The 13103-nt window shown below is 38.8% G+C and overlaps 1 protein-coding gene across 6 annotated transcripts in view; it reads right to left on the reverse strand.

The window, feature by feature from the left end:
* IQCH (IQ motif containing H) overlaps window positions 1-13103 on the reverse strand; it is a 212212-nt gene that overhangs the window by 136261 nt on the left and 62848 nt on the right. For 4 of the 6 annotated variants that reach the window (XM_047074900.1, XM_047074899.1, XM_047074897.1 and 1 more), the window contains exon 1: window positions 2466-2583. In XM_047074900.1, coding sequence (XP_046930856.1) covers window positions 2466-2583 — 118 coding nt within the window. Of the gene's footprint in view, window positions 1-2465; window positions 2595-9876; window positions 9998-13103 lie in introns of those variants that run through there. The other 2 variants (XM_047074896.1, XM_047074895.1) reach the window with 1 other exon arrangement.

Here is a 13103-nt window from a genome sequence, read left to right on the forward strand (position 1 = left end):
CAGGGGTTGAACCCATGAACAATGAGATCATGGTCTGAGCCAAAGTTGATGCTCAACCAACTGAGCCACCCAGGCTCCCCAAGACAACCCATTTTTTAAAAAATATAGGTTAAAATCTTGAATCACTTTTTAAAAGAAGATACTCAAATGACCAATACATATACCAGAAAAACTCTGCTCAACTTTATTGGTCATCAGGGAAATGAAGATTAAACCCACAAAGAGATGCCACAACAAACTCATCAGGATGGCTAAAATTCTAAAAAGAAACAAAACTGAAATCAAATGTTGATAAAGATATATATTATCTGGAATTCTCATGTACTGCTAGTAGGAAAATAAATCAGCATAATCATGTTGGAAAATCATTTGGCAATATCTACTAAAGCTGAGCATATGTATACCCTATGAAGCAATTCTACTTTTTGATATGTATCCAACAGAAATGCATATATATGTACATTAAAAGACATGTACAAGAATGTTCCTAGTAGTATTATTCCTAATGGCCCTATACTATAAACCACTGAAATTCCCATCAACAGTAGAATGAATACAAAATTGGGCACACTCATACATAATTCATTCATACATTTATACATATTTATCCTCAATGCCTCTCTTTCCTTCCTATCCATCATCCAGCCCTCATGGCTCACCTCCAAATTTCTACCTGGATTTGTTCACTTCTCTTCAAATCCTCTGATACTTCCTCAAATCCACCATCATTTCTCATCTCGTTTACCAAAATAGCCTTTAACTAGTCTTCTTGCTCCCCTATGATTCATCATCTGTAAAGCAGTCAGAATGGTCTTATTAAAGTATAAATCAGATCACTTCATCCTCTTGTTTAAACCTTTCCTTGGGTTTTCATTGGAGTTATGATTAAATCCAACTCTTCATCATGGTTTGAAAGGCAGCTGTGCTGGTTCTCCTATAGTCAAAGATGTTTACAAAGAAAGATCTTAAAATACATAACTTGGTTTAAACAAATAAAGAGTTTGAAAGGAAGACACAAAAGTTGAAAGGAAGACAGTCCCAGGTTGGCAGGGCAGCTCTGCCAAACTCAGAGGTGCCACACAGAGTTCTATCTCTGGCTCTTATGTGCTTGCCCATCACATCTGCCTCCCACCTAGCCAGAAAAGGGAAAGGAAAGGCAGAAGCCCAGAAGTTTCCCTTCCCAGAAGGGACTCAGCAATTCTACTTTTTGATATGTATCCAACAGAAATGCATATATATATACATTAAAAGACATGTACGAGAATGTTATCGTAGTAGTATTCCTAATGGCCAGAAATTTCCCTTCCCACTTCTGCTTCCATCTTCTTTGTCCAGAACCTGGTCACATGGCACACCTAGCCGAAAGGAAGCCTGGGAAATGTAGTGTTTAGCTAACCTGACATGTGCCCCCCATGACTCCATTATTGTGGAAGTAGAGAAGAATGAATATTGAGGACAACTCATAGTCTCTGTTCCAGCCTGCAGCATGTCATCCCTCTCTACTTCTCCAGTCTCACCTCCTCCCTCTCTCTCTCTCTCTCTTTCTGGCTTTTGGCTCTCTAGCCACACTAGCCTTGCTCATTCCCTCCTTAATCCTTAGGCCCTTGTATCTGTGCTGGCCTATATCTGAAATACTTTCCCCCAGATCTTTACATTAGTGGCTTCTTCTGATCATTTGTACCCCAACTCAAGCCTTGTACATCTTCTGAGAGGCATTTCCTGACCCTCTCCTCTCAAGCAAAATAACCACCTCCTTTCCACTCTCATTCATGTTGTTTTATTTCTTGCTTATCACTAGCTTAAATTCTCATTTACTCACCTGCTTATTATCTGTATTTCTCATTGGAATGTAAGCACCATGGGGACAGAAAGGTTGTCTGACTCTGTTGGGTCACCAGCACTTAAATGCTACTTTTGATAAAGCAAGCACTCGACAAACATTTGTTGAACAGATGAATTAGTTTAGCCCAAACCTCTTCATTTCCAAACTGGGAAAGCTGGGGCCTGGAGAAAGTAATTGTCTTGTCTGAGGTTCTGCAACTAGTTAGTAGACTCCCAGATGGGCACTTTTCTCGAACACCCTATTTCATCCAGGCTCTTCTTTGAAGTCTGTTATCTCACCCTGCCTCTATCATTCCTCTGCCCACCTGTAGCACTAGACATTAACATCCACTGGGTTTTTATGCTATGCTTCTTTGTATTTTTTTATCTTTGTTCTGTCTTGTTTTCCCAACCAAGCTGCAGGCCTCTGGAAAAAACCAACCTTCTAACACACAGACAATAGGCCCTGCGTAGGTATGTGACAAAGAGACTGAAGTTACTTTATTCAGCCAAGTGAGACTCACAACTGTTACAACTTTCATGTCTTATTATTGAAGATAAAAGTTGGATATTGGAAGACTAGATTTTGGTGGGGGGTAATTCCTGTGTATCCGCAACTAAGCATACAGGCAAGATTGTCTTACCAGCAGGAGGAATCTTATGTGCTTCATCAAAATTATGCAGAAGAGCTGCTCTAGGTGCAATGGGTGGATTCTGAAAGGTAATCCTTGCTGTTGGTGGAATCAGTCCTCGTTCTATCATACTTAAAATTCCTGGAAAGGAAGGTTAGAAGAATATGGTTTTAATGCCAAGTGTTTCCACAACGTCTGAGCTCCATCAATTTCACAAGTGTAACTTACTCTATTCATCTTCTTATTTGTGAGAGTACATCTAGTGCCTTCATCCTCTGCATGGAAAAACAGCTACGGTACACATTCATTTAAGCCATTAATTCTAACCCAAGGAAAAAAATGGCATTTCCAATAATGCCAATATGAAATAAACTTGTATTATGATAATTTCATTTTAAGGTAGAAATATCATTTCAGGGCACACTAAAACTTCTTTATATGTAACATTTTTCAATTATTGATAATCTTGTTACTCTTTTTTTAAAATTCGGAAAAATCAAGTACACGGTCATCATAACCATAGAGATGTTTTTTACTGAAAGAAAAAAATCTATGTGCTTAAAACTATTCCGCTGTTGTGACAATGAGTCAGATTTTATAAAAGAAAAGTTATTTTTAGACATTACTCATGTCACCAGAAGATGTGATCACCCAAATAGATTAATTTAGTGTAACTGAGCAGCATGGTTAGTATTAATGCAACTAATTTACAATACTTAGAACTCCTACTATGTCAGCATGGCTGGTCCCAGGGCTTTTTAAGGACAGGAGACTGTTAACTAAATAAACAAATGAATGAATCAATGAATAATTGAGCAAAGCCTTCTAGCAGGGACAATACTTTCATTAAGATGGATCTGTTGTATTGAAACCAGAAACCCAGAAACCCAGGGAGTATGTGAAATGAACTTGTGACTGGGCTTCAGCTTCTTGTTGCTTTCGTGTAACAGGAAGGAAAGTAAAGGAACCGTAGGTCTCAAGGAAATCCTCGTCCGCAAGCTGTGTACCAAGCTGGACTAAGTTGGGAAGTTGGCACACACCCTAAGAAGAACAAGTATTGTTTCCATTTGCCTTAGTCCCTCGATGACCATGCTATGTTGTTAAGTCTAGTGTTACAGGAATCAGAGGAATGGTCGCCGAGGGGTTGTGGAGCAGAAGACTTCCCTCATAAACCAATGAATCCAAAGAGAACTCTTTAGTTTGCTTACTGCAGAGTCATTTTGGGGGAGAGTTTTGTATTAAAAATGAATATTCCTGGGCCCTCTCCTGGGTCTGCCTAAACCTCTGAATCCAGGGCCTGGGAATCTGTATTATTGAAGACTCTAGGACATACTTAATGTGTCCTGAAGTTTGAGATCCAGTAGAATTGGGGCCCAGTAATCCACATTTTCAGTAAGCATGCCAGGTCAATCTTTTGTACTTTAAAAATTTAAGAAGTGCTAATCCAGAGTACAACTCTTTAAGCCCCTTTTGAAATTAGGACTTCAGGTTTTAATTTTTATAGCACTGGATTTAACCACTTTAAAATGTTAAGGCTAATTCTGTGTCCTCAACGAATATTTTCCACCTTTAAATATCAAATCCCGTTTCCAAGAACTATGCCTGACTTGCAGATGTGAAAAACAGAGCTCCTTCTAATTCAATATATTTTCATTACCAAACTCAGAGGGAAACCCAGCGAATGTGATTATAACCTTTGCTTTAGTACTGGTTGGAGCGATTCACTTAATCTTAGATAAACACATGTGTGTACATTTAGCATTGGAAGGAAGAAGTTAAGACTTTGGAATAAGCAAAAGAGACTGGGTATTTTTTTATCCTAATGCTGGAACCTCTGGAGATTATCTGGCCCTATAATCACATTTGTTTCCAATTGTCTATTTTCTAGAGATTAAGGGTAATTTATGGAAAACTGAAAGCAATGCATATATTTCTTGTTTATACACATGCAAATAACCCCCCCCAAAGTCAGTTGTGTGTCTATTTGCAAATTTATTTCAGTATGCTTGATTTGTAAAGATATCTGTTGTTTGGATTCTCCTTTGAACCAGTTGTAACATTTTACTGATGTTCTCATTTAATCGATGAGGTGAATAAAACCTTGGATGTTTTCATTTTATAGTTGTATAAGAGTCATAGTTTTACTTTAAAATATATATCCTTTGGGCGCCTGGGTGGCTCAGTCAGTTAAGCATCTGACTTCGGCTCAGGTCATGATCTCATGACTTGTGGGTTAGAGCCCCACATCGGGCTCTGTGCTGACAGCTCAGAGCCTGGAGCCTGCTTTGGATTCTGTGTCTCCCTCTCTCACTCTGCCTCTCCCTTGCTCATACTCTGTCTCTCTCTCTCTCAAAAAATAAACATTAAAATGTATATATATATATATATATATATATATATATATATATCCCTCCCTAATAATTTTGGAGACTTCAGCAAGATGAGCAAAAGATTCACCTGAAATTGCCAGACATGGTGCACCTCACAGGAACCAACGCCAGGCATGTATTTTCTTAGCACCTGTGGGTGAATTCAAAGTGGCAATAGAACCTTACAGAGTGCTTTTCTAATTTTAGTATTACTCCCTACAAAAATTTTTTGTTTTGTTTATCTCTTAGGTTCATTTATGGCTAAGTAATTCCTTCTTGGTAGCTCTAGAGACTGAGAATTTGGTGATCTCCATAAATGGATTAATGTCTTATAGAGATCTAATTCCCCATTGAGTGAGAGACAATAGAGAATACAGTTTGTTAGTCTTCTGTTTGTCCACTTGCGTGTTTTGAGCTCAGACCAACTAGGAATGCCATGCCTACAGAGAAGGAGAATAACTGTTCGGTATCTGGACCAGCAAGTGTGTTTCTGTGTTTATTTTTCCTCTGTAGCTGAAATTATAGAATTGAAGCTATAAGTCCTGTCTGTATCTGTATGTCTGTGTTTACGTAATTCAGGAAAGTCTTTATCTCTCATTGTGAATGTAGAAATTTTTCCTGTCTCCAGATGGTATTAATAAATTAGACTGTAATGTCTCAAATTAAACGAGCTCTGTTCAGATCGACTTACAGAGAGAAGTAAGTGCATATGTAAACTGAATATTCTTAAAATTTCTAGAAAATAGGGAAATCAAACCTCTAATACTTTAAATGTGCTCCCCCTCATCTCTCAAATTCAGAAACTCTCATTGAGCTCCTTACTTTTCATGGCAAGATAGTTATTTGCATAATTTCAGTAAAAATCTGTTCTCCTTTTACTAAGATATCATTGGAAAAATCACTTATGCAACCAAGACTTTGCCTGAAATTTCATATTTAAGAATGATACTTATTAATCATGAATGACAAGTAACTTTTAAAGAACTGAAGTTGACCGTATGGAGCCAGTGCTTCCAAAGCCTTCCAAAAAGACTGGCCTGGTACATGGCTTATAGGTTTTCCATCCTTACAGGTGGTAGAAGGTCATGTCCTGGCAGGCCCAAGAAGTTTAGGATATTGGAGCACCTCTAGAAGAGAGGAATTTACCCACATTTACAAATCCTATTAGTTGAAATGTGGCAGGCAGAGTTTCTTGGGCTTGATTTCCTAGCCTTAAGATAGCACATAATAGAGTATTTAAAAAGTTTAATCTGGGGCACCTGGGTGGCACAGTCGGTTAAGCGTCCGACTTCAGCCAGGTCACGATCTCGCGGTCCGTGAATTCGAGCCCCGCATCAGGCTCTGGGCTGATGGCTCAGAGCCTGGAGCCTGTTTCCGATTCTGTGTCTCCCTCTCTCTGTGCCCCTCCCCCGTTCATGCTCTGTCTCTCTCTGTCCCAAAAATAAATAAACGTTGAAAAAAAAACTAAAAAAAAAAAGTTTAATCTGAGATTCCTTATGAAAACTTTCAGCAGAGCAAACCTAAGATGGCCTAGATGGAGAATTAATATTCTTGTTGCACATGTATAAATAATCAGGACAAACCTAATGAGACCAGACTTATTTTTTGAATTTTTTGTTGAGATCATTAAAAAAATTTTTTTTTAACATTTATTATTGATAGACAGAGAGAGCCAGAGCATGAGCAGGGGAGGGGCAGAGAAAGGAGGAGACACAGAATCCGAAGCAGGCTCCAGGCTCTGAGCTGTCTGCACAGAGCCCGATGTGGGGCTCGAACTCACAAACTGTGAGATCATGACCTGAGCTGAAGTTGGACGCTTAACTGACTGAGCCACCCAGGCTCCCCTTGTTGAGATCATTTTGATCAAAATGGTAGAAGACTGGGGCGCCTGGGTGGCCTAGTTGGTTAAGCATCAGACTCTTGACTTCAGTTCAGGTCGTGGTCTTATGGTTTGTGAGATTGAGCCCTGCTTCAGTCTCTATCCTGAAAGCGTGGAGCCTGCTTGGGATTCTCTCTCTCCCTTTCTCTTTGCCCTCTGCCACTCTTGTTCTCTCTCTCTCTCTCTCTCTCTAAAAATAAACTTTAAAAAAAAAATGGTGGAAGACTATAGGAATATTTTTGTTTAAGTTTTGGAATAAGCAAAAGAGATTACTGGATATCTTTCGAATGGAATGCTGTAGTCTCTAGGGGTTATCTGGACCTAATCTTTGACTGAGCTATTTCATAACTCAGTAGAGATTAAGGTTAATTTGTAAAAACAAAACAAAACAAAACAAAGCTAATACTAATGCAAATGCAAATAATTCTTATCTATAAACTTGAAAATAAATTGTCTCTGGTGAAGAGACACTCTTCCTTCCCATAGAAAAGTCAATTTTGCATCTGTTTGCAAATTTATTTTAATATTTCTGATCTACAAATGTGTGTTCTTTGGATTCTCTTTAAATCAGTGTGATATCCTACAGATCTCTCTTTTAATCAAAGAGTTAAATAAATAAAATCTTTGACATGTGTTCATTTTAAATTTGTATGAGATCCATGATTTTACCTATTTTGGGAAATTGTCCCTTAACACCATTGCCTCATTAAACTTTCATAACACTCTTACTTTCTTATTGAATGGATTAGAGATTAGAAGTTCATTCATTGAACCAATATTTGTTAAGTGCCTATTAGGTGTCGGGGCTGCAGATGCAGTGGTGAGCCAGAGAGAACTTATAGAGCTTCTAAGAGGGATAAAGACATTAAATAAATTCACAAATAAACACATAATTACAAATCGTGGTCATCTATGAAGGAAAAGGCAGATGCTTAAGGAAGTGACTTTTCGAGGCAGAGATACAGGCACTTGAGAAGGCCCGTGTGAAAATGTGCTTGGCCTGATGAGGACCAGAAGGAAGGCCCATGTGATGGGAGCATAGAGAAAGTCCAGGTCAGGCCTGCCCTATTTGTAGAGTTTGGAGTCGATTCTAAGACCAGAGAGCAACTTGCTTGAGGTCACACACAGCCTGAAAGTTTGGTTTGTGTACTGTGAGTCTTATAGTCTTCTTTTTTAAAAATTTTTAATGTTTATTTATTTTTGAGAGAGAGAAAGAGACAGAGCAAGTGGGGGAGGGGCAGGGAGAGGGAGACACAGAATCCAAAGCAGGCTCCAGGCTCTGAGCTGTCAGCACAGAGCCCGACGCGGGGCTCGAACTCATAAACCAAGAGATCAAGTTGGACTCTTGATCTCTTGAGCTGAAATTGGACTCTTAACCAACTGAGCCACCCAGGCGCCCCAAGACTTAATTCTTAACCATAAAACAAACAAACAAACAAACAAACAAACTACTTTATTTCTTTTTTGGATATAGCAAGAGAGTTCAAGAAGAAGTTGGGAAGTCCATCCTGCATTTTCCGAGACAACTCTCTCTTCTGGATGTTGTTAATCTTTCACCTCGTGCTGGACATGTGCGGATCTGAGGTGAAGCTTAAATGGCAGGTAAGGACATTGGGAATATGTACAAAACTAGACACTGTGTCTACATTTTCATGGCTTGTGCTTTCCTGACACTTACATTACCTTGCACAGCACCATACATATGGTAAGCACTCAATAAATATATGTTGATTAATTGGTTGATTAATTACAAATATTATGGAAAGCCAGATGTTCTCTGGTAGATAACTGAGGGATGAAAATGTGTTTTTTTTCTGGACCAAGTTGCCATGGTTCTAGATTCACTTTTGTCTTGCAGCAATTTTTCATTATGTCTATTGCTAAAGTGGACATTGATTCATTGGTTTATTGATTTATTGATTCACTCATTCACTATTTCAGTCATCCTAATTTGATCAAGGAAGAACATAATATGGTACTAAAGCAAGAACTCTGCTGGAGTTATTCTGTATTCATAGGTAGTAAATATGTAAAGTAAGTAAAATCATGTATCATAAAGATTGCTGAACAATAATGGTTTATAACTAGAAAAGTAACAGTTATGGTTGTGAGCTTCACACATTAATGGACTTATAATGATGCTGGGTTCTCTTGGGTTCTGCTGTTCCTCCACCAACAGGTCAGTAGACGAGCAGACAAGACAGAGAACTTCAAAACTCCAAGGACCAAGAGAACTCTCGGGAACCAACTTTAGTCCAAAATATTCCAGACAACAGATAGAAAGTGATACAGGAATAATTAAAGACCATATCACTTGGTTTTATTTGAGATACAAAAGGGGATCCATTTAGGCATTTTTAATACTTCAGCTAATTAAATTAAGTAGCAGAGAGAAGTAGAGAGGATGATATTTACAACACTCAGTCCTTATTCATTCACTTACTCTTTCATTTACTTATTCGTTCAACCAACAGGTAGGGTCTCGAAAATGCTAGAAATGGTTCTAGACACTGGGGATACTGAGATGAAGATGATGTGACCTTTTGTTTAAAAACTAGAAATCTGTTCCATGTAGGGCTCTGTGCTGGGCGTGGAGCCTGATTAAGATTCTCTCTCTCCCTCTCCCTCTGCCCCTCTCCAACTCCATGTGCGTGCGTGTGCTCTCTATCTCTCAAAAAAAAAAAAAAAAAACAATTCTAAAAACCAGAAATCCACTGGATTCACGAACACTAGAATTTAGACTAAGACATGCATGGCTGAAATGCCAATTACATTAATTCTGGCTTCATATTTTTGCATAATAGTATATTGAAATAAAAATTTTTAAATGCTACCAGAATAGCATCAGAAACTATCTGCTCAGAAGACTGAAAAATTCTAACAATACCGTATAAACACAATAATAATTTTAACACACAGTAACACCAACATCTGAATCAATATGAAATTCGTAGAATGATGGGTTTTTGAGGTGAAAGAGACTCTAGTTATTGTTTAGCCCAACCTTCTGATTTATGGAGGAGGAAACTCAGGCCAGAGTAAGGACCTGACTTGTCTAAGGACACCTAGAAGAAATACTGGCTGAGCCCAAATTCAAACTCAGGTGCCCCCATCCCACCTCAATGCTCTTTCCCGTACATTCCTAAGCACATAAAATGGTCATTGAATCACTAACCTTTCCTGGCTTCCGTTTGTAAGACTGGTATGGGGGTGAAATAGGGATTTCTGTGATGAGAAGCTGGGAGAACGGTGAGGTTGGATATGGTAGACCCTTTTATTAACTTCTGAACCTTCACCTAGATGATGAAAAAATTTGTTTTCAGCAGGCATTTTTGCTTTCAAAATGAACACAGTTTTCTTCTTGTAAACAATAAATAAGATTATGAATAGTTTCATTAAGTTTTAATAAAGTAGCAATAGCAGCTCCAATTTTATTGCCCATGAATACCCTGTGCTACTGTCTACTGTCAGGAGTTTGTGTAATTTAAAATAGTTAATTAAATCCAATTAACATGTTGTGATTTCCACTATGCAAAGTCACTAGAGTAGTTAATAAAGGAACTCTTAAGATTTTGTTCAGTTTTAATGACTACGATATAAAAGTACTAAATCTTGACAGAAGAGGTTTTGAATACAGCAAAGTTTTGTACAGGCAAAATCCTCAGGAAATACATATTAGAGTTTTGAGAGTAAAAAAACAAACAAAAAAAAACAACAAAAAAAATGAGCAAACTGGGAGAATTTAAAGACAAATGTATCAGTCAACATTAACAGGTTAAAAATGAACTTTGAGTGGATTCTTGAACATTTCAGAGAGAGTTAAAGACTTGATGTCTAGATCAGTTACAGTAGATGATTACCTTTTCTAAAGTCATTAAATGCTTTTATTATAGTCATGAAATATGAATTCTTTCTATTAAATGGTTTCTAGCTTTTAAAGACTATATGTATTCATATAAATTACATTTAATGGTATAGCTCAAGTATACTATTTTTACCTTTATTATAAGACATTATGAATTACCTGGGTGCTCTCAGCAGGGAAGATGCAACTGTTTGGTATTTATAGACTGATTTAAATTTTCCAAACATTAATTAATTTGCATAACTTCTAAAGGAACTAGGTAACAATTTGCTATTTGACTCATAAAGAACCAAGACAGAAAGGTTAGTAGATTTGTTTAAGGTTACACAGTATACTAGAAATACACAGATTATTCAAGTTTAAGATTCATCTGATTTTACATTAGTGAAATTTGCCATTGGACTCAGTTGTACCATACCTTGTTTTGCTCATCAAGGTCGAGGAAAACAAAAGGGAAATTTCATGAAGATTGGAGGTTGGGGGGAGAAAATCACTTTCCAAAATAAATATCTATTGGCTGAAAAATGTCTGTGTGAACAAAGGTGTTAGGCTTCCACTGCCAGGATGCGGGGCTTAAGGGAAACTGTAAGCAGCTACCAGACTGTGAACACCAAACGTTTGGTAAGCAGAGTTTAAAATGACTATGATTAGGGTTTAAAATTTTTTTTTAGTGTTTATTTATTTATTTGTTTGTTTGTTTAGAGAGGGAAAGTGGGGGAGGGGCAGAGAGAGAAGAAGAGAGAGCATTGCAAGTAGGCTTGAAAGCCTGATTGTGGGTCTTGAACTCCCGAACTGTAATATCATGACCTGAGCCAAAATCAAGAGTCTGAGGCTTAACTGGCTGAGCCACCCAGGCACCCCTATAAGTAGGGTTGTTTGGTTTTTTTTAACAGGAAAAGAGTAGGCTGTCAGGGCAATCTTCCTTCCAGGTGAGTTGGAGGAGGAAAGGAGAGTGCCATGGGCGTTGCCTCAATGACAGCGAGGGCTCATGTGCACGTGGTATTATTCTGGAACTTCCATCTTGCCCATCCACCTTGTTCTCGTTCTCATCCTCAGCTCTCCTTGACCCACCACACCTCCAGACATGAGTAGCCTCCAGGATTTCCTAATCAGGGAGGCTGAGCTAATCACCCAAAGTATGGTACCCCAGACAAGGCCTGTGTATAGCTGATTTTCAGTAGCAGAGATGGAAGGGTCTCCACTTGCCTGATTGATATCAGGGTCATGGAGGCAAAGGTAAATTGGAGGAAGAAAGAAAGATTCCACTTAAATAAAATTGTCAAGCATTGTGAAGATGTAAAATACAGGTTTGGCAGTTTCAGAGCATAGAGCATCATTTATCTGGATTTTCTGAAAGCCTTTGACAAAGTACACCTGACAACCTGCTCTTGAAAGCCAAAGTCACAGGATCCGACATAAAAACACCAAGGGTGGAAGGCAGATGATATTCAGATTCTGCCAGGCAGTCAGCACATTCATAATGCTTTCTTTAATGGTTTCAATTGCATAGATCTCAACGATGTAAAAGCCAGACCCAAGGGTTGTGTGTGTGTGTGTGTGTGTGTGTGTGTGTGTGTGTGTAGGGGCATGGAGAAGAAGGTTACACTGGAGGTTGACATCCTTTCAAGATTACAGAAATAAATCCCAGGAACAGTGTCGCTGGGTGGGGAACATAAGCCCACTCTATGGCCACATTCCCATGGTAAGGATAACCACTTTACATTAGCTTGCTTGGAGGCAGAAGGCATGTAATGACCTTCAGCATTTACTGAGCACTTACTACCTAACACTAATTTTAATACAATCAGCATTAAGTTTCACCAGGAATGGAAAAGCTAAAGGCAATGGGAGTGCAGAAGAGGGAGTAATTAACTCTGCCTGCTGGCATTGCAGAAGACTTTGGAACACCAACCCGAGCTGTATATTAGAATCACTCAGGGAGCTTTTCAGAAATACTGCTTCCTAGGGGCTCCTGGATGGCTCAGCTGGTTAAGTGTCTGACTCTCGGTTTCGGTTCAGGTCTTGATCTCTCATTTGTGGATTCGAGCCCCATATCAGGCTTTCTGCTGTCAGTGCGGAGCCTGCTTCAGATCCTCTATCCCCTTCGCTTTCTGCCCCTCCCTCCTCTCCCTCTCTCTCTCAAAAATAAATAAACATTAAAAAATTTTTTTAATTAAAAGAAAGAAAGAAATCCTGCTGCCTGGGCCCCAACTCTGGGCAAATAAATCCAAGTAGCTGGACTGGAGCCTCGGCCTTGGTATTTTTTATCAAGCCCCCCAGGTGATTCTGATGTGCAGTCAAGGTTGTGATATTTAAATTGTGTCTTAAGAGAAGCATTGAATTATATCACGTGGAGAAGAGGCTGCAATTACAGGGGGAAAGAATGGTGGCGACGAAGTAGAATCGCATACAGACATATGAAGATTTCACGGACGGCGAGGAGCTCAGTGTGGCTGGAGTATGGTGTGTGTGCCAGAAGGGTAGGGTGGGGGACGAGCATGCAATGGTGGGTTGAGATTAATGCAAATTAAAGAAAC

Source organism: Lynx rufus, unplaced genomic scaffold (genome assembly GCF_022079265.1).
Source record: "Lynx rufus isolate CCGP_SWC_20201006 ecotype Redwood Valley unplaced genomic scaffold, mLynRuf1.p SCAF_13, whole genome shotgun sequence".
In the NCBI taxonomy this organism is placed as follows: Eukaryota; Metazoa; Chordata; class Mammalia; order Carnivora; family Felidae; genus Lynx; species Lynx rufus.